The sequence below is a fragment of the Heptranchias perlo genome, chromosome 19 (assembly GCF_035084215.1).
Source record: "Heptranchias perlo isolate sHepPer1 chromosome 19, sHepPer1.hap1, whole genome shotgun sequence".
NCBI lineage: Eukaryota > Metazoa > Chordata > Chondrichthyes > Hexanchiformes > Hexanchidae > Heptranchias > Heptranchias perlo.
In genome coordinates this window covers 3,179,011-3,199,409 of record NC_090343.1, presented here as the reverse complement: position 1 = coordinate 3,199,409, position 20,399 = coordinate 3,179,011, and the positions used below count along the sequence as shown (strand labels likewise).

At 49.8% G+C, this 20,399-nt stretch overlaps 1 protein-coding gene across 5 annotated transcripts in view; it reads left to right on the top strand.

The window, feature by feature from the left end:
• The window catches only part of LOC137335079 (DENN domain-containing protein 3-like), a 121,349-nt gene that overhangs the window by 47,904 nt on the left and 53,046 nt on the right, over window positions 1–20,399 (top strand). For all 5 annotated transcript variants that reach the window (XR_010966324.1, XM_068000182.1, XM_068000183.1 and 2 more), the window contains 6 exons: window positions 714–833; window positions 1,516–1,734; window positions 6,267–6,379; window positions 7,914–8,069; window positions 10,307–10,403; window positions 18,267–18,370. Coding sequence is in view for 4 of the 5 variants with exons in the window: in XM_068000182.1 (XP_067856283.1) it covers window positions 714–833; window positions 1,516–1,734; window positions 6,267–6,379; window positions 7,914–8,069; window positions 10,307–10,403; window positions 18,267–18,370 (809 nt within the window). In the remaining variant the exon portion in view is untranslated. The remainder of the gene's footprint in view (window positions 1–713; window positions 834–1,515; window positions 1,735–6,266; window positions 6,380–7,913; window positions 8,070–10,306; window positions 10,404–18,266; window positions 18,371–20,399) is intronic.

Below are 20,399 nucleotides of genomic sequence, written 5' to 3'. Positions count from 1 at the left end.
TAAATTAACCTGCCACTCACTACCCAGGCTGGCCGACATGTGACTCCAGTCCCACGTTGTACTGTTGGCTCGTGATGGTTTCTGAAGTGGTCTAAAAACAATCACTGGGCTCACGTCCTGAGAACAAACTAATAAAATGAAAAGCTAAATCTACAGACTCAACAGTGGAACAAGAGGCACAGGTTCAAACTGATGAAAGGGAAATTTAAGACAACATTGGGAAGTTCTTCACACAAAGAGTAATTAACACGAGCATTGGACTTCCCGGTGAGGGAGTGGAGTCTTGGAATTATTTAAGACACGCTTGGATGCAAAATGGCGCAAATGGCCTGGCTCATCTTGTGGTCTTTTGCAAGGGCTCTTGTCTCCTGCCTCTTTCTCGTCTCTCTCCACATCACACAGCGTCTCCGACCAAGTAGACAACCTGGGCAACTGTGGCCAGTCCAGGACTTGGCTTCTTCAGCAATTTAAAATAAAATTGCTGGACTATAACTTGGTGTTGTAAAATTGTTTACAATTCTTCAGGAGAGGAAGGGAAGGGGAGAAAATGGGTAGAAAACAATAAGAGAAAAAGGCTGTAAAGATGTAGTCAATGATCATGGGATGGATATGTAGAGATGAAATTGCTTTATCTTTGTGCGTTTCATTCTTGCGAAAATTATTACTGATATCTGACCCTTTCTCCACATCCACACCCACTTCCTGATGGTCAGTGTTTTGAGCTGGGACCTCTCAGTATCGTGCTGTCACCTCCTGAAGACATAGACAGTCCAGTCATTGACCTCGGCCTACATGTCCCATTCCTTTGCTTCAAACCAGAGACCGTACTGCAGGTAATGATGCATACTGTGTGTGGGGAGGGAGTTACATAGAATTCACAGCACAGAAACAGGCCATTCGGCCCAATTGATCTATGCCGGTGTTTATGCTCCACACGAGGCTCCTCCCACTTTACTTCATCTCACCCTATCAGCATATCCTTCTATTCCTTTCTCCCTCATGTTTATCTAGCTTCCCCTTAAATATATCTATACTATTCACCTCAACTATTCCTTGTGGGAGCAAATTCCACATTTTTACCACTCCCTGGATAAAGAAGTTTCCCCTAAATTCCCTATTGGATTCTTTAGTGACTATCTTATAATTATGGCTCCTAGTTTTGTTCTCCCCCACAAACATCTTCTCCACGTCTACCCTATCAAACCCTTTCATAATTTTAAAGACCTCGATCAGGTCACCCCTCAGCCTTCTCTTTTCTAGAGAAAAGAGCCCCAGCCTGTTCAGCCTTTCCTGATAGTTATAACCTCTCAGTTCTGGTGACATCCTTGTAAATCTTTTTTTTGCACCTTCTCCAGTGCCTCGATATCCTTTTTGGAGTTATCACACTTAGATTGTGATTAACCGTAGCACAGTCCTGACGATGTTTTTGGTGGGCCTTCACTGTGTGTAAATTATGTCTGCTGTCGGAGTTGTGTGCTCCCCGGACTGTTACTGACCATTTCCTCTCTCCTGCAGATTCTGACGTACATCCTGACTGAGCGGCGTCTGGTCTTCTTCTCCTCCAACTGGCCGTTGCTGACCCTCGTCACCGAGTGCTTCGTGCATTTCCTGTATCCCCTCCAATGGCGACACCCCTACATCCCAGTGCTGGCCAATCAGATGCTGGACCTGGTGATGGCACCCACCGTCTTCCTCATGGGCTGCCATTCCAGGCACTTTGAGACCATCAACGAGGTCAGTTTCATCAGCTTGCCCATTGTCAGAGAGCAAAACGATTTCACCGGCCAGTCCTGTCCGAATCATCGTAAATCCCTGAGGTTCAGGGATGTCACACAGTGGTTCAGGCTCTTGGTCCTTCTTCCCTCTCCAAAAAGTAATTCATAGTTTGCAGCAATTCCCAAAGTGCAAAAAACTAATTAATTACTTTTTTGGGGACATCCCTTTGTTGTTTTGGGGCAAATTCAGCAGCCAATGAGATGAATAGCCAGTTGTCAAAGCAGTGCAGACTGAGATGGACGGATTTTTGGACTCTCGGGGAATCACGGGATATGAGGATCGGGGGGGGAAAGTGGAGTTGAGGTCGAAGATCAGCCATGATCTTATTGAATGGCGGAGCAGGCTCGAGGGGCCGTATGGCCTAGTCCTGCTCCTATTTCTTATGTTCTTATGTGCCAGGTGAAGGATAAATATTGGCCAGGACAAAGGGCCAACTTCCTTCCTTTTCTTCCATTACTGGCGTGGGATCTTTGACGACCACCTGCGAGGGCAGACAGGGCCTCGGTTTAACATCTCATCCGAAAGACCACACCTCTGCCAGTGCAGCAGTCCCTCGGTACCAACCCTCCAACAGTGCAGCGCTCCCTCAGTACTGACCCTCCGACAGTGCAGCGCTCCCTCAGTACTGACCCTCCGACAGTGCAGCGCTCCCTCAGTACTGCCCCTCCGACAGTGCAGCGCTCCCTCAGTACTGACCCTCCGACAGTGCAGCGCTCCCTCGGTACTGCCCCTCTGACAGTGCAGCGTTCCCTCCGTACTGCCCCTCCGACAGTGCAGCGCTCCCTCAGTACTGCCCCTCCGACAGTGCAGCGTTCCCTCAGTACTGCCCCTCCGACAGTGCAGCGCTCCCTCGGTACTGCCCCTCCGACAGTGCAGCGCTCCCTCAGTACTGCCCCTCTGACAGTGCAGCGCTCCCTCGTTGCTGCCCCTCCGACAGTGCAGCGCTCCCTCAGTACTGCCCCTCCCACAGTGCAGGGCTCCCTCAGTACTGACCCTCCGACAGTGCAACACTCCCTCAGTACTGACCTTCTGACAGTGCAGTGCTCCCTCAGGACTAACTCTCCGGCAGTGCAGCACTCCCTCAGTAGTGACCCTCCGACAGTGCAGCACTCCCTCAGTACTAACTCTCCGGCAGTGCAGCCCTCCCTCAGTACTGACCCTCCGACAGTGCAGCGCTCCCTCAGTACTAACCCTCCCACAGTGCAGCACTCCCTCAGTAGTGACCCTCCGACAGTGCAGCGCTCCCTCAGTACTAACCCTCCCACAGTGCAGCACTCCCTCAGTACTGCCCCTCCGACAGTGCAGCGCTCCCTCAGTACTGACCCTCTGACAGTGCAGCGCTCCCTCAGTACTGACCCTCTGACAGTGCAGCGCTCCCCCAGTACTGACCCTCCGACAGTGCAGCGCTCCCTCAGTACCGACCCTCCGACAGTGCAGCGCTCCCTCAGTACCGACCCTCCGACAGTGCAGCGCTCCCTCAGTACCGACCCTCCGACAGTGCAGCGCTCCCTCAGTACCGACCCTCCGACAGTGCGGCGCTCCCTCAGTACCGACCCTCCGACAGTGCGGCGCTCCCTCAGTACCGACCCTCCGACAGTGCGGCGCTCCCTCAGTACCGACCCTCCGACAGTGCGGCACTCCCTCAGTACCGACCCTCCGACAGTGCAGCGCTCCCTCAGTACCGACCCTCCGACAGTGCAGCGCTCCCTCAGTACCGACCCTCCGACAGTGCAGCGCTCCCTCAGTACTGCACTGGGCGCCTGGACTATGGGCTCTAGTTTTGGGAGTGAGGCTTGATCCCGCGACCATCTGACTCAGAGCCCAGCTGAGACGAAGGCCCCGACCCACTAATGCTGGGATCCCAGTCCATGAGGCCTCCTTTGGTACCTTCACCAACTGGGCCATCCTCCGTGTGTGAGCATGTCGGCTCATTGACCAATGAAGACATCACAGTCTATCCTGCAGGCGTCACAGCAGGGGTCACTGGACAGCAAGTGGTGACGGCCCTCCCTAGCCCGGGGGGGTGGGGGGTGGCTGAAGCCAATTGTAACGCCCCAAACGTCACTCCAGCTCAGGTCAGCTGCATCAGTGCAGAACAGAAATCAAACCCGAGGCCGTTCTGCTGCGTTTGGTTCCACATTAGGTGGTGCGTTTACCCACTGACCCATCAGGGGGCGCTGTTTATCCACTTAATAACATGTACAGAACAACAACAACATCTTGCATTTATATAGCGCCTTTAACACAGTAAAACGTCCCAAGGCGCCTCACAGGAGCGATTATCAGACAAAATTTGACACCGGGCCACATAAGGAGATATTACGGACAGGTGACCAAAAGCTTGGTCAAAGAGGTAGGTTTTAAGGAGCGTCTTAAAGAAGGAGAGAGAGGCGGAGAGGTTTAGGGAGGGAATTCCAGAGCTTAGGGCCCAGGCAGCTGAAGGCACGGCCGCCAATGGCGGAGCGATGGAAATCAGGGATGGGCAAGAGGACGGAATTGGAGGAGCGCAGAGATCTCGGAGGGTTGTAGGGCTGGAGGAGGTTACAGAGATAGGGAGGGGGGCGAGGGCCATGGAGGGAGTTGAAAACAAGGATGAGAATTTTAAAATCGAGGCGTTCCTGGACTGGGAGCCGATGTAGGTCAGAAAGCACAGGGGGGTGATGGGTGAATGAGACTTGGTGCGAGTTAGGATACGGGCAGCAGAGTTTTGGATGAGCTCAAAAAGCCACAATATAAGATTCCTCATCGTGATCTGCTACTATTTGATTCTTAAAAGTCTTTCGCCCTGATTGTAAGCAGCTGGGAGTCTCAGGCCATTTTAACCGCTGGGCCTCATTTTACCATTTGACAACCATCTCTCGCCCAAAGCCGGAGGGAATCTCGCCAGGACGAGCGGGCGGCAGCGGGAATTGGGGCGTGTGCCGGACGCTGAAGGGGGACCCAAGGGAATTGTCCCTGACATTAGTGCCATGGAGGGGCACAGGGAGCACTCGTGTACCCCAGGGGTGCACCTCTGGCCAACGCTGCCGCCTCACGCCAGGTTTCACTGGCGATTTTGCCGTGTGCCGAGATGCCCGCGATTCGACCTTAATATCACACTGAGGCGCCGATGGCATCATCGTTCTGCGACACTCACATTCTCGCTCGGCCTGCAGTTGGGCCCCGGGCTGCCGGGATCCCGACAGTCAAAATGGTGACGGGCGCAAATGCGGCGTGAATCCCCCGACGGCCATTTTAATGCCCTGTTGGCGCCAGGCCGGCTGGGTTAAAATCAGGCCTCTCGAAATTGCCGGGAAAGCACGAAGGAATGAAACAGAATCTGACACCAGCTCTGGGCTTCCTCCAACTCCACAGTGGAGAAAGTTTCCTCCTGGCTTCAGCGCAAGAGCCTAAAACTCATCCCTACCGGAGACCAGACGCTGCCCTGGGCCTGTTGACAGGAGGCGGTCGGTGGGCTTGGCGATTATCGTCTCCAAAACGCACTCACTGTGAAAGGATCCCCTTCTCACTGGGAGGCTAGATGATGGACAAGGGGAAGCTTCTCATCCAATAGCTGATCCTCCTCCCAGCTCCAGCCTACCAATCTCCCTCTTCTCTATCACTGTCTGTCTCTTTTTTCCTTTCTCTCTTTCTTTCTCTCCCTCCCTCTCTGTCTCTCTCTCTGTCTCTCTCTCTCCCTGTAGCTCTCTCTCTCTTTCTTTGTCTCTATCTCTCTTCCTCTGTTTTTCTTACTCTCTCTCCCTCTGTCTGTCTGTCTCTTTCTCTGCTTCTTTCTCAATGTGTTTCTCTCTCTCCCTGTCTGTCTCTCTCTCTCTTTCTCTGTCTCTGTCTCGCTGTCTCTGTCTCTTCCCCCCCCCCCCCATCAGTTAAGGGTATTGAGGGATAGGGAGCAAAGGCAGGGAGATGGAGTTGAGGTACAGATCAGCCATGATCTAATTGAATGGTGGAACAGGCTCAAGGGGCTGAATGGCCTCCTCCTGTTCCTGAATTGAAATCGAGACTTACTGCATCATCTCCTACTGTACCAAGGCCTCTAAACCATGGAGCTTCTCGCTTCTCTCCCCGTGACGATACAGCCTTTCAAAACCCAAGCTTGGCAGATCCTAGCCATAGGTTCCCGAACTGTCTCATTTCCTGTCCTATTAATTCCAAACTTGCTGCTTGTTATAAACTAGATAGGGACTGAAGGATAGAATGCTACAGCCTGCTCTTCAGTTGCTTCCAAGCCTTTATTCACAGAGCTCCACATTACACCCACACCACTCCCTAGATCAGCTCTCTTATACATGGATACAAGAGAGTTCCCAATTAATACGCACCACCCGAATACAATTAACACTAATCAATATGAATCACAGGGACACAATTAATCCTGGTCTCCAGGAGCCCAGGCCTTTGGGCTTTGGTTTCTCGGTGAGTTAAGTAGTTCAACCTGAACATGTTTCTTGTGTTAATACAACACCAATTATTCTGGACCTTCTCCTTTGCAGGTGGAAGAGTTAGTTCTGGTGGATATTGATAATGGCACAGTCCTGACCACACAACACAGGGGGCTCGAGACCCCCCACCTTCCCACCGCTGCGGTAGAAGAGTTCTTAACCAGGTAAGGAGCCCAGCTCCACTGCTGGGAATGGCTTCCTGCCGCGAGACAGATGAATAGTCTCCTCCTCCCTGAAATACATCTGTCTCTTATTCTCAAGGGTGCCGTAGAAAGGTTTGCGTTGCTCAGACCTCATTGAAACCTGAAGAGGTCTTAATTAAATAGGATGGAGGAGACCCAGATGTCGACCAGGTCTGAGATTTTTGTGCTGACAACGAAATCAGATTGTAACGGAGACCTAATGTATATTGGGTAGGAGACGATTATCGGCCCATCTCTCTTGCTCACCCAATTATCTCCTTTCTTTATTTTTGAGATATCCCAAGTATCATTTATAAAATTGAATCCCTTCAGACACCAGAAAGTTGGGTTACGTAATGGAACAGAGGGAGAATCCGCAGGGCATCCAATCCCAGAACTAGGGGTCATAAATATAAGATATTCACCAATAAATCCAATAGGGAATTCAGGAGAAACTTCTTTACCCAGAGAGTGGTGAGAATGTGGAACTCGCTACCACAAGGAGTAGTTGAGGTGAATAGTGTAGATGCATTTAAGGGGAAGCTAGATAAACACATGAGGGAGAAAGGAATAGAAGGATATGCTGATAGGGTGAGATGAAGAGGGGAGGGAGGAGGCTCGTGTGGAGCATAAACACCGGCACAGACCTGTTGGGCCGAATGGCCTGTTTCTGCACTGTAGATTCTATGTAATTCCAGGCCATTCGATGATTGTGAGGCACTTAAAGGGGTACAGTCTTCATGAAAACGTGTTTAGAAACTTTTATTTTGTAGAAAGACAAGAAGAGCCAAACATTGTTTCCAAGGTGATGAGGTCACATGCGCATGATCAATGTTGCAGAGATGAGACTCGCATTCCCGCAAGTTTAGAAGATTAAGGGGTGATCTAATCGAGGTGTTTAAAATGATTAAAGGAGTTGATAGGGTAGATAGAGAGAAACTATTCCCTCTGGTGGGGGAAGTCCAGAACAAGGGGGCAGAACCTTAAAATTAGAGCTAGGCCGTTCAGGGGTGATGTCAGGAAGCACTTCTTCACACAAAGGGGAGTGGAAATCTGGAACTCTCTCCCCAAAAAAGCTGTTGAGGCTGGGGGTCAATTGAAAATTTCAAAACTGAGATTGATAGATTTTTGTTGGGTGAGGGGATTAAAGGTTACGGAACCAAGGCGGGTAAATGGAGTTAAGATACAGATCAGCCATGATCTAATTGAACGGTGTAACAGGCTCGGGGGGCTGAATGGCCTCTTCCTGTTCCTATGTTGTGTTCCGCCATCGTTCTTGCATCATTTCTTTGGAAGATGTTGCCTCTTTAATTAGTTCATGCCGATAATAATGTACAAGTAACCTTGGGTTGTTTTCTTGACCTTTGCACTTCCATTTGCACTCTGACCTCTGAAAGACCTTACCTTGTTGTTTGTCCATTCGCACATGATACCAGTTACACTTTGAGTTCTGTGCTGCCTGCCCCCCCAGTGACCTTTTTCCTGCGGTCACTCACTGCCGCCTGTTCTGTTTCAGCACCCAGCATCTTCAGGCCAACTCTGAACTGGCTTCAGCCCATCTGGCTTCACACACGAACCTGGCGACTGCTCGAGAGAAGGAGCGACTTCAGAGGCAGCAACTGAACCAGCAGATCCGACTGATCTTCCTACATCTCATCGGGAACCTCCTCAGGTCAGCAGAGAGCCCCGTGCAGGCTTCACAAGATACCTGCTACTGACAGAGAGTCAGAGGGGGGGGCTGTCATTTTCACTCAGTCCTCACCTTGACTTATTTCCCCTGTGTATCATTTTCACAGTGAATTGGAAGCTTGTGAGGAACATAAGGCCCCGTTCTACCAGACATCACTGGCTTGCAAGCCAGTAGGTCATTCTTGCAAGCACTGATGATGCCATGATGTACCTGCACAGTCTACCGTGTATTAAAATTGCGTTCTCACCTCTCTGCTTCACGTGCACTCTGACCTCTGCTTCACGCACTCTGACCTTTTTGCTTCACTTGCACTTTGACCTCCCTGCGAGAGTTGCACTCTGACTTCTGCTTCACATGCACTCTGACCTCTGCTACAGTTCCACTCTGACCTCTGCTTCACATGCACTCTCAACTCTCTGCTTCACTTACACTTTGCCCTCTCTGCAAGAGTTGCACTCTCACCTCTCTGCTTGATTTGCACTTTGACCCCTGGCTGCTGTGCCTCTTACCCATCCAAATGTCAGTCCCCGGAAGAATGAGAAATTGCAAATGCTGAAGATCTGAAACAAAAGCAGAAAATGCTGGAAATACGCATCAGGCCCCACACGGCAGACTGATCGAAAAAGTAAAAGCCCATGGGATCCAAGGGAAAGTGGCAAATTGTATCCAAAATTGGGTCATTGGCAGGAAGCAAAGGGTAATGGGCGACGGGTGTTTTTGTGACTGAGAGGCTGTTTCCAGTGGGGTTCTGCAGGGCTCAGTACCAGGTCTCTTGCTTTTTGTGATATATAATCAATGATTTAGACTTAAATGTAGGGGGCAAGACTAAGAAGTTTGCAGATGATACAAAAATTGGCCGTGTGGTTGATAGTGAGGAGGAAAGCTGTAGACTGCAGGAAGAAATCAATGGACTGGTCAGGTGGGCAGAAAAGTGGCAAATGGAGTTCATTCTGGAAAAGTGTGAGATAATGCATTTGGGGAGGGCAAACAAGGCAAGGGAGTACACAATAAATGGGAGGATACTGAGAGGTGTAGAGGAACAGAGGGACCTTGGAGTGCATGTCCACAGATCCCTGAAGATGGCAGAACAGGTAGATAAGATGGTTAAAAAGGCATACGGGATACTTTCCTTTATTAGCCGAGGCATAGAATATAAGAGTAAGGAGGTTATGCTAGAACTGTATAAAACACTAGTTAGGCCACAGCTTGAGTACAGCGTACAGTTCTGGTCACCACATTACAGGAAAGATGTGATTGCACTAGAGAGGGTACAGAGGAGATTTACGAGGATGTTGCCAGGGCTGGAGAATTTAGCTATGAGGAAAGATTGGATAGGCTGGGGTTGTTCTCTTTGGAACAGAGGATGCTGAGGAGAGATTTAATTGAGGTGTATAAAATTATGAGGGGCCCAGATAGAGTGGATAGGAAGGACCTATTCCCCTTAGCAGTGAGGTCAGTGACCAGGGGGCATAGATTTAAAGTAATTGGTAGAAGGATTGGAGGAGAGCTGAGAAAAAGCTTTTTCACCCAGAGGATGGTGGGGGTCTGGAACTCACTGCCTGAAAGGGTGGTAGAGGCAGAAACCCTCAACTCATTTAAAAAGTACCTGGATGTGCACCTGAAGTGCCGTAACCCACAGGGCTACGGACCAAGTGCTGGAGAGTGGGATTAAGCTGGATAGCTCTTTTCTCGACTGGCACAGACACGATGGGCCGAATGGCCTCCTTCTGTGCTGTAAACTTTTCTATGTTTCTATGTTCCTATTTCTAGGTCAGTCAGCATCTGTTACCTTTCCAGCATGGCCCCTTCATCAGAAGTAAATGCTGGAAAATAAACTGGTGGTTTAGTACAGTTGGAAAACAGAGAGAGAAAAGAGAGGGGGAGAATCCACAGATACACCAATCAGAGAGAGCGAGTTAATGGGTTGAACGACCTGCACACTGATTAACAGAAAATTAACCAGGCCATCTAACCAATCAAATCCCTCATCCGTATCTTAGTAAGGTGCTATTCTGCTTTATGTGGGAGAGCAGGGGAACAAGGGACCTGGAGCACCAATACACTCGGGCCCTCTCCAAGGTGCTGACGGTAATCCTGCCCATATTCACAGCATGGTTCCCATGTGCTCTGGGGCCCTGTGCTCTCAGTTTCACCTGTGCTGCGATGGGGCTGCTCGGTAATCATTGGCTGCTATGGTGACGTGTGTTATCTGTACTCAGGGATGTTTCCAAGCATTTGAATCTCAAGCATCGTGTGTTTATCAAGAAGGAGTTCCTGGATTCCCGCCAGCCAGCCTCTCAGCCTTTTTACAGCAGTGTGAGTAACGGTCCCTCAGTTTTGACTCCATCATTCAAAGGGAAGCGCGGTTAAGGGGACTGGCGATTCGCGTGTTACCGCAGCCCGTGATATTCAACTCTTGCAGCTCGTGACGCGATTTACTGCTCAAGAATCACAATTCTGAGCAAAAAGTCCTGGAGTGATTGAGACCCCGGTTTCTGAACGGACACACTGTATTAACAAATTACTGGCCCTCTGTATGTTCGACTAAACTGCCCACAATCATTCAGTGCTATAAAGACACCAGTAACAGGACAGATATCTACCCTTTATAATATTTATAACAGCTCTGTATGATATGCCTGCCCTCTGTCTGTATAACTGAACCTTTCTTCACTCACAAGTCATAGAGTCATAGAGTTATACAGCACGGATAGAGGCCCTTTGGCCCATCGTGTCCGCGCCGGCCATCAGCCCTGTCTACTCTAATCCCATATTCCAGCATTTGGTCCGTAGCCTTGTATGCTATGGCATTTCAAGTGCTCATCCAAATGCTTCTTGAATGTTGTGAGGGTTCCTGCCTCCACAACCCTTTCAGGCAGTGAGTTCCAGACTCCAACCACCCTCTGGGTGAAAAAGTTCTTTCTCAAATCCCCTCTAAACCTCCCGCCTTTTACCTTGAATCTATGTCCCCTTGTTATAGAACCCTCAACGAAGGGAAAAAGCTCCTTAGTATCCATCCTATCTGTGCCCCTCATAATTTTGTACACCTCAATCATGTCCCCCCTCAGCCTCCTCTGCTCCAAGGAAAACAAACCCAATCTTCCCAGTCTCTCTTCATAGCTGAAGCGCTCCAGCCCTGGTAACATCCTGGTGAATCTCCTCTGCACCCTCTCCAAAGCGATCACATCCTTCCTGTAGTGTGGCGACCAGAACTGCACACAGTACTCCAGCTGTGGCCTAACCAGTGTTTTATACAGCTCCATCATAACCTCCTTGCTCTTATATTCTATGCCTCGGCTAATAAAGGCAAGTATCCCATATGCCTTCTTTACCACCTTATCTACCTGTTCCGCCGCCTTCAGGGATCTGTGAACTTGCACACCAAGATCCCTCTGACCCTCTGTCTTGCCTAGGGTCCTCCCATTCATTGTGTATTCCCTTGCCTTGTTAGTCCCTCCAAAGTGCATCACCTCGCACTTTTCCGGGTTAAATTCCATTTGCCACTGTTCCGCCCATCTGACCAACCCATCTATATCGTCCTGCAGACTGAGGCTATCCTCCTCACTATTTACCACCCTACCAATCTTTGTATCATCAGCGAACTTACTGATCATACCTTTTACATTCATATCCAAGTCATTAATGTAGACCACAAACAGCAAGGGACCCAGCACCGATCCCTGTGGTACCCCACTGGCCACAGGCTTCCAGTCACAAAAACAACCTTCGACCATCACCCTCTGCCTTCTGCCACTAAGCCAGTTTTGTATCCAAAGTGCCAAGGCACCCTGGATTCCATGGGCTCGTACCTTCTTGACCAGTCTCCTGTGCGGGACTTTATCGAAGGCCTTACTGAAATCCATGTATACCACATCCACTGCGTTACCCTCATCCACACGCCTAGTCACCCCCTCAAAAAATTCAATCAAATTAGTCAGACATGATCTTCCCTTGACAAAGCCATGTTGACTATCCCTGATTAATCCTTGCTTCTCCAAGTGGAGACTAATTTTGTCCTTCAGAATTTTTTCCAATAATTTTCCTACCACTGATGTTAGGCTCACTGGCCTGTAGTTCCCCGGTTTTTCCCTACTCCCCTTCTTGAATAATGGTACTACATTAGCGGTTCTCCAGTCCTCTGGCACATCCCCTGTGGCCAGAGAGGTTCTGAATATATGTGTTAGAGCCCCTGCAATCTCCTCCTTTGCCTCACACAGTAGCCTGGGATACATTTCGTCCGGGCCTGGGGATTTATCCATTTTTAGGCCTGCTAAAACCGCCAATACCTCCTCCCGCTCGATATTAATATGTTCGAGTATATCACAGTCCCCCTGCCGTATTTCTATGTCTACATCGTCCTTCTCCATAGTGAAAACAGATGCAAAAAATTCATTTAGAACCCCTCCTACATCTGCCGGCTCCACACACAGATTGCCATTTTTGTCCCTAATGGGCCCTATTTTTTCCCTAGTCATCCTCTTACCCTTAATATACTTATAAAACATCTTAGGATTTTCCTTTATTTTGCTCGCCAGTGTTATTTCATGGCCCCTCCTTGATCTCCTAATTTCTTTTTTAAGTATCCCCCTGCACTTTTTGTACTCCTCTAGGGCTTCCTCCGTCTTTAGCCTTTTGTATCTGCCAAAAGCCCTCCTTTTTTTCCTAATCCATTCTCGTATATCCCCTGACATCCAAGGTTCCCTGGAGTTCTTGGAACCACCCTTGACCTTTACGGGAACATGTTGCCATTGTATGGTCTCAATCTCCCTTCTGAAAGACTCCCATTGCTCCGATGCGGATTTTCCTACAAGCAGCTGATCCCAGTCCATTTTGGCCAGATCCTGCCTTATCCTATTAAAATCGGCCTTCCCCCAATTTAGAACCTTTATTTCTGGCCCCTCCCTGTCCTTTTCCATGACCACCTTAAATCTCACCGAATTATGGTCACTGTCACCAAAGTGCTCACCTACTAGCACTTCTTCCACTTGGCCGGCCACATTCCCTAGAATTAGGTCCAGTACCGCCCCCTCTCTTGTAGGACTTTCTACATGCTGGCTCAAAAAGCTCTCCTGGATGCACGTTAAGAATTTTGTACCCTCTAAGCCTTTTACACTCTGAGTATCCCAGTTAATATTGGGGAAGTTGAAATCCCCCACGATTATTACCCTATTATTTGCACAATTTTCTGAGATTTGCCTACATATCTGTTCCTCGATCTCCCCCTGACTGTTTGGGGGCCTATAGTACACTCCCATCAAAGTGCTTGCCCCCTTTTTGTTTTTAAGCTCCACCCATATGGCCTCATTAGAGGAACCTGCTAATATATCATCCCTCCTTATGGCAGTAATTGATGCTTTAATTAATATTGCGACCCCCCCTCCTCTTATACCTCCCGCTCTGTCTCGCCTGAAGATTCTGTACCCCGGAATATTGAGCTGCCAGTCTTGCCCCTCCCTCAACCATGTCTCTGTGACAGCAACAATATCATACTCCCATGTGTTTATCAACACCTTCAGTTCATCCACCTTATTCGCAAGACTCCTTGCATTAAAATAGATGCCATCCAGCCTTGCCCTTACATATTTGCCCTGTCTTCCAAGCTGACTTGTTTTTTTCTCTATATTTGGCTGCACATCACCCCCTATTGTAGCTCCACTCTGTATCCCATCCCCCTGCCAAGTTAGTTTAAACCCCCCCCAACAGTGCTAGCAAACCTCCCCGCAAGGATATTTGTCCCGCTCTGGTTCAGGTGCAACCCGTCCGACTTGTACAAGTCCCACCTTCCCCAGAAGCAGGCCCAGTGATCCAGGAAACTGAAACCCTCCCTCCTGCACCAACTCTTTAGCCACGCATTCATCTGTTCTATCCTCCTATTTCTATACTCACTAGCCCGTGGCACTGGGAGTAATCCAGAGATTACAACCTTTGAGGTCCTGCTCTTTAATCTGCTACCTAGCTCCCTAAATTCTTGATGCAGGACCTCATCTCCCTTCCTACCTATGTCGTTGGTCCCAATGTGGACCACGACCTCTGCCTGCTCACCCTCCCCCTTGAGAATGCCCTGTAGCCGCTCAGTGACATCCATGACCCTGGCACCAGGGAGGCAACAAACCATCCTGGAGTCACGTTTACGGCCACAGAAACGCCTGTCTGTTCCCCTTACGATAGAATCCCCTACCACTATAGCTCTTCCACTCTTTTTCCTCCCAGCCTGTGCAGCAGAGCTACCCCTGGTGCCAGGAAGTTGGCTGCTGCTGCCTACCCCTGATAAGTCATCCCCCTCAACAATATCCAAAGCGGTATATTTGTTTGAGAGGGGGACGGCCACAGGGGACCCCTGCACTGCCTGCCTGCTCTTCTTACTCTGCCTGGTGGTCACCCAATTACTTCCTGCCTGTACAACCTTTACCTGCGGTGTGACCATCTCACTAAACGTGCTATCCACGACGTTCTCAGCATCGCGAATGCTCCATAATGAATCCATCCGCAGCTCCAGTGCCGCAATGCGGTTTGTCAGTAGCTGCAGCTGGATACATTTCCCGCACACATGGTCGTCAGGGACACCGGAAGGGTCCCTGATTTCCCACATAGAGCAGGAAGAGCATAACACGGGGCCGGGCTGTCCTGACATGACTTACCCTTTAACTAATTAATTCAAATTAAATGAATCCCACCAATTTCACTTCAATTAAAAAGGTATACTCAAGGGCCCTTGCTGAACAGCAGTCCCCCACTACACAACAGAGACCAGAGAATCCACAAACTCTAACCTTAGACAAATTCAGCAGGAAAATACTCACCAGCCAATCACTTACCTCTTCCTTGGTGACGTCCCACTTGGATTACTTTTTGCTTCTTATTTATCTTAGGTCCAGGAGTTAAGTCCCTGTGATGTCGCACAGTCGTTGTCTCTTGGTGCAGGTCTGCTGCTGCTTTTATTCCACAATCTCAGTCTTCTACTCTCAGGTCCACTACCGCTCTGCAGGAAAAGCAAGGCAAAGCAGCACCTCCTTCCCCCAACTCCCACACTTACCGAACTCTCAGCACACTGTGTTGTCCTCACACCGTGCTGTCCGCACTGACAGGCCCCTGTATTTCTACAGTTGAGACTCAGATGAGTCAGGCCTGCCCCACCTTCAGGTACCAAATTGAATCTAGCTAACCAATTAACTTGCTACAGCAGCTCTCTGCTGAAGCCTGACAGAAACTTAGAAATTTAAACTTTTAAATTGACCTTAAACAGTTGAAGCAATATGCACTAGATTTAAAGAGATTAACCCTTCAACTCCCACACTTACCGAACTCTCAGCACACTGTGTTGTCCTCACTTATTTTTGACTAAGATTAAACCTGGTTGCTGTGAGTTTGCGACATTGTAAAAATACTTTGAAGGTTTCCTGTGTTTTCCAATGAAATCATAAAAAAATGTCCGAAAGAATGGGTTCAGTTTGCTGGAAACCTTCCCTTTATATTGATGGGTTAACTGCACCATCAGACTGGAGAGAGGGATATGTCCTGTGTTAAATCAATCAGTGATAGAACCTAATAACCAATACCTCCTTCAGCGCATGCTTTCGGTGACTGTCGGTGAGAGTGACTGTCGGTGAGAGTGACTGTCGGTGAGAGTGACTGTCGGTGAGAGTGACTGTCGGTGAGAGTGACTGTTGGTGACTGTCGGTGAGTGTGACCGTTGGTGAGAGTGACCATTGGTGAGTGTGACCATCAGTGAGTGTGACCGTCGGTGAGAGTGACTGTTGGTGACTGTCGGTGAGTGTGACCGTTGGTGAGAGTGACCATTGGTGAGTGTGACCATCAGTGAGTGTGACCGTCGGTGAGAGTGACTGTTGGTGACTGTCGGTGAGTGTAACCGTTGGTGAGAGTGACCATTGGTGAGTGTGACCATCAGTGAGTGTGACCGTCGGTGAGAGTGACTGTTGGTGACTGTCAGTGAGTGTGACCGTCGGTGAGTGTGACCTTCGATGAGTGTTTGTCAGTGAGAGTGTTTGTCAGTGAAATTGGCTGAGTGTGAGTGTCGGTGAGTGTGAGTGTCGGTGAGTGTGAGTGTCGGTGAGTGTGAGTGAGTGTGACCATCGGTGAGTGTGACCTTCGATGAGTGTTTGTCGGTGAGAGTGTCAGTGAGAGTGTTTGTCAGTGAAATTGGCTGAGTGTGAGTGTCGGTGAGTGTGAGTGTGACTGTCGGTGAGTGTGACTGTCAGTGGGAGTAACTGTCAGTGGGAGCGACTGTCGTGACTGTCGGTGAGTGTGTCGGTAAGAGTGATTTTCGATGAGAGTGACTGTTGATGAGAGTGACTATCAGTGAGTGTGAGTGTCAGTGAGAGTGACTGTTGGTGACCATTGGTGAAGCTGACCGTCGGTGAGTGTGACCATCAGTGAGAATGACTGTCAGTGACTGTCGGTGAGAGTGACTGTTGGTAAGAGTGACTGTCGGTGAGAGTGACTGTCAGTGACTGTCGGTGAGAGTGACTGTTGGTGACCATTGGTGAGCGTGACCGTCGGTGAGAGTGACCATCGGTGAGAGTGACTGTCAGTGACTGTTGGTGAGAGTGACTGTCGGTGAGAGTGACCGTTGGTGACCGTCGGTGAGAGTGACCATCGGTGAGAGTGACTGTCAGTGACTGTTGGTGAGAGTGACTGTCGGTGAGAGTGACCGTTGGTGACCATTGGTGAGCGTGACTGTCGGTGAGAGTGACCGTCGGTGAGAGTGACCATCGGTGAGGGTGACCATCGGTGAGAGTGACTGTTGGTAAGAGTGACCATCGGTGAGAGTGACCGTCGGTGAGAGTGACCGTCGGTGAGAGTGACCGTCGGTGAGAGTGACTGTCGGTGACCGTCGGTGGGAGTGACCGTCGGTGGGAGTGACCGTCGGTGGGAGTGACCGTCGGTGAGAGTGACTGTTGGTGACTGTCGGTGAGAGTGACTGTTGGTGACCATTGGTGAGAGTGACCGTCGGTGAGAGTGACTGTCAGTGACTGTCGGTGGGAGTGACTGTCGGTGGGAGTGACTGTCGGTGGGAGTTACTGTCGGTGGGAGTGACCGTCGGTGGGAGTGACCGTCGGTGGGAGTGACCGTCGGTGGGAGTGACCGTCGGTGGGAGTGACTGTCGGTGAGAGTGACTGTTGGTGAGAGTGACCATCGGTGAGAGTGACTGTCAGTGACTGTCGGTGAGAGTGACCGTTGGTGACCATTGGTGAATCTGACCGTCGGTGAGTGTGACCATCAGTGAGAATGACTGTCAGTGACTGTCGGTGAGAGTGACTGTTGGTAAGAGTGACCATCGGTGAGAGTGACTGTCAGTGACTGTCGGTGAGAGTGACTGTTGGTGACCATTGGTGAGCGTGACCGTCGGTGAGAGTGACCATCGGTGAGAGTGACTGTCAGTGACTGTTGGTGAGAGTGACTGTCGGTGAGAGTGACCGTTGGTGACCATTGGTGAGCGTGACTGTCGGTGAGAGTGACTGTCGGTGAGAGTGACCATCAGTGAGAGTGACCATCGGTGAGAGTGACTGTTGGTAAGAGTGACCATCGGTGAGAGTGACCGTCGGTGAGAGTGACCGTCGGTGAGAGTGACCGTCGGTGGGAGTGACCGTCGGTGGGAGTGACCGTCGGTGGGAGTGACTGTTGGTGACTGTCGGTGAGAGTGACTGTTGGTGACCATTGGTGAGAGTGACCGTCGGTGAGAGTGACTGTCAGTGACTGTCGGTGGGAGTGACTGTCGGTGGGAGTGACTGTCGGTGACCATTGGTGAGAGTGACCATCGGTGAGAGTGACCATCGGTGAGAGTGACCATCGGTGAGAGTGACTGTCAGTGACTGTCGGTGAGAGTGACCGTTGGTGACCATTGGTGAGCGTGACCGTCGGTGAGAGTGACCGTCGGTGAGAGTGACCATCGGTGAGAGTGACCATCGGTGAGAGTGACTGTCGGTGAGCGTGACCGTCGGTGAGTGTGACCATCGGTGAAAGTGACTGTCAGTGACTGTCGGTGGGAGTGACTGTTGGTAAGAGTGACCGTCGGTAACTGTTGGTGGGAGTGACTGTCGGTGGGAGTGACTGTCGGTGGGAGTGACTGTTGGAGAGAGTGTTTTGTCAACTGTTGCTGACACTGGATGAGGGATTGGGCTGATTTGCGAGAAGCTGAATCATTTCTCGTTTCTTCCACAGTTCCTGAAGACCGATCTCTTCCATTGCTTCCTCAAGGCTCGGCTAAACAAGAAAGCAGATGCGTTCACCCGCTGGGAGATCATGGCACGGTCTGATTTGACCAGGTAGCACAGTTTGGTATGTTGTGGGGGTGGAGGGAATGGGTAGGGATTTGATCAGTTCTGATCGAATGCTCAATTGTGATTCACCACCTGCCTTTCCATCAACTGGGACCTTTCATATCGCAGCCCAAACCAGACCACGGAGCTGGAGTGTGAGTCGGCCCCAACTGATGCCATCCCACATAAAGAAAAAGAAAGAACTTCCATTTATATAGCATCTTTCATGACCTCAGGACATCTCAAAGCTCTTTACAACCAATGAAGTACTTTTGAAGTCTAGTCACTGTTTTAATGTAAGAAACACGGCAGCCAATTTGCGCACAGCAAGATCCCACAAACAGCAATGAGATAATGACCAGATCATCTGTTTGTGATGTTGGTTGAGGGATAAATATTGGCCAGGAATCCGGGGAGAACTCCGCTGCTCCCACTCCAATAGCGCCGTGGGATCTTTTACGTCCAGCTGAGAGGGCCGACAGGGCCTCAGTTTAATTCTGAAGACGGCAACTCCGACAGTGCAGCACTCCCTCAGTACTGCACTGGGAGTGTCAGCCTGGATTACGTGCTCAAGTCTCTGGAGTGAGGCTTGAACCCATGACCTTCTGACTCAGAGGCAAGAGTGCTGCCCAAGGCAGCAATAGCACAGTCCTCAGTACTTGTGCAGCATTTATATCACAATAGTTCATCAATAGAGATGTAGCAATAGTGAGGGAGGGAACAGATGTGTGCTCGTTGTACAGAAACACATTTGTTTCTCAGTTTGGAGTCGAGATGTTATAATTGGATAGCCAGGTGGTGAAGGCTAGAATACTAGAGCCTGGTCTTCAGTTGCTTCCAAGCCTTTATTCACAGAGATTCCCCTTACACACACACCACACCCAAGCTAAGCTCGCCTATAAAATGGATACAAGAGAGTCCCCAATTGATACCCACCACCTGAATATAATTAACACTAATTGATATAAATCACATGATACAATTAACAGGAGCTAGGCCATTTTCAGTGTATGAAAAGGCCATTTAGTCCATCAAGCCCACTGCCTTCACAGCCCATGCACAATTTAGATGGACTGTATCCCACCCATTTAATCTCCTCCCACAGCCCATGTACACTCTACCCTATCATGGACTCTACCCACCCATTTAATCTCCTCCCACAGCCCATGTAGACTCTGCCCTATCATGGACTCTATCCCACCCATTTAATCTCTTCCCATAGCCCATGTAGACTCTGCCCTATCATGGACTCTATCCCACCCATTTATTCTCCTGCCACAGATCATGTATGGTATGTTAGCCTTTATTGCAAGGGGGTTGGAGAATAAGAGTAAGGAAGTCTTGCTGCAATTATATAGAGCTCTGGTGAGACCACACCTGGAGTACTGTGTATAGTTTTGGTCTCCTTACCTAAGAAACGATACACTTGCCTTAGAGGGGGTGCAATGAAGGTTCACTAGATTGATTCCTGGGATGAGAGGTTGTCCTATGAGGAAATATAGTGTAGAATGGGCCTATATTCTCTGGAGTTTAGAAGAATGAGAGGTGATCGTATTGAAACGTATAAAATTCTTAGAGGGCTCGACAGGGTAGTTGCTGAGAGGCTGTTTCCCCTGGCTGGAGAGTCCAGAACTAAGGGTCGTAGTCTCAGGATAAGGGGTCGGCCATTTAAGGACCGAGAGGAAGAAAAATTTCCTCACTCAGAGGGTTGTGAATCTTTGGAATTCTCTACCCCAGAGGGCTGTGGATGCTCAGTCTTTGAGTATATTCAAAACTGAGATCGATAGATTTTTGGACACCAAGGGAATCAAAGGATAGGGGGATAAGGCAGGAAAGTGGAGTTGAGGTCGAAGATCAGCCATGATCACGATGAATGACGGAGCAGGCTCGAGGGGCCGCGTGGCCTACTCCTGCTCCTATTTCTTATGTTCTTATGTGCACTCTCCCCTCTCATGGACTCTACCCCACCCATTTAATCTCCCCCGGTAGCAGATACTATTGACCTCCAACTTGCCGTGTGATTGGCTTAGACTCA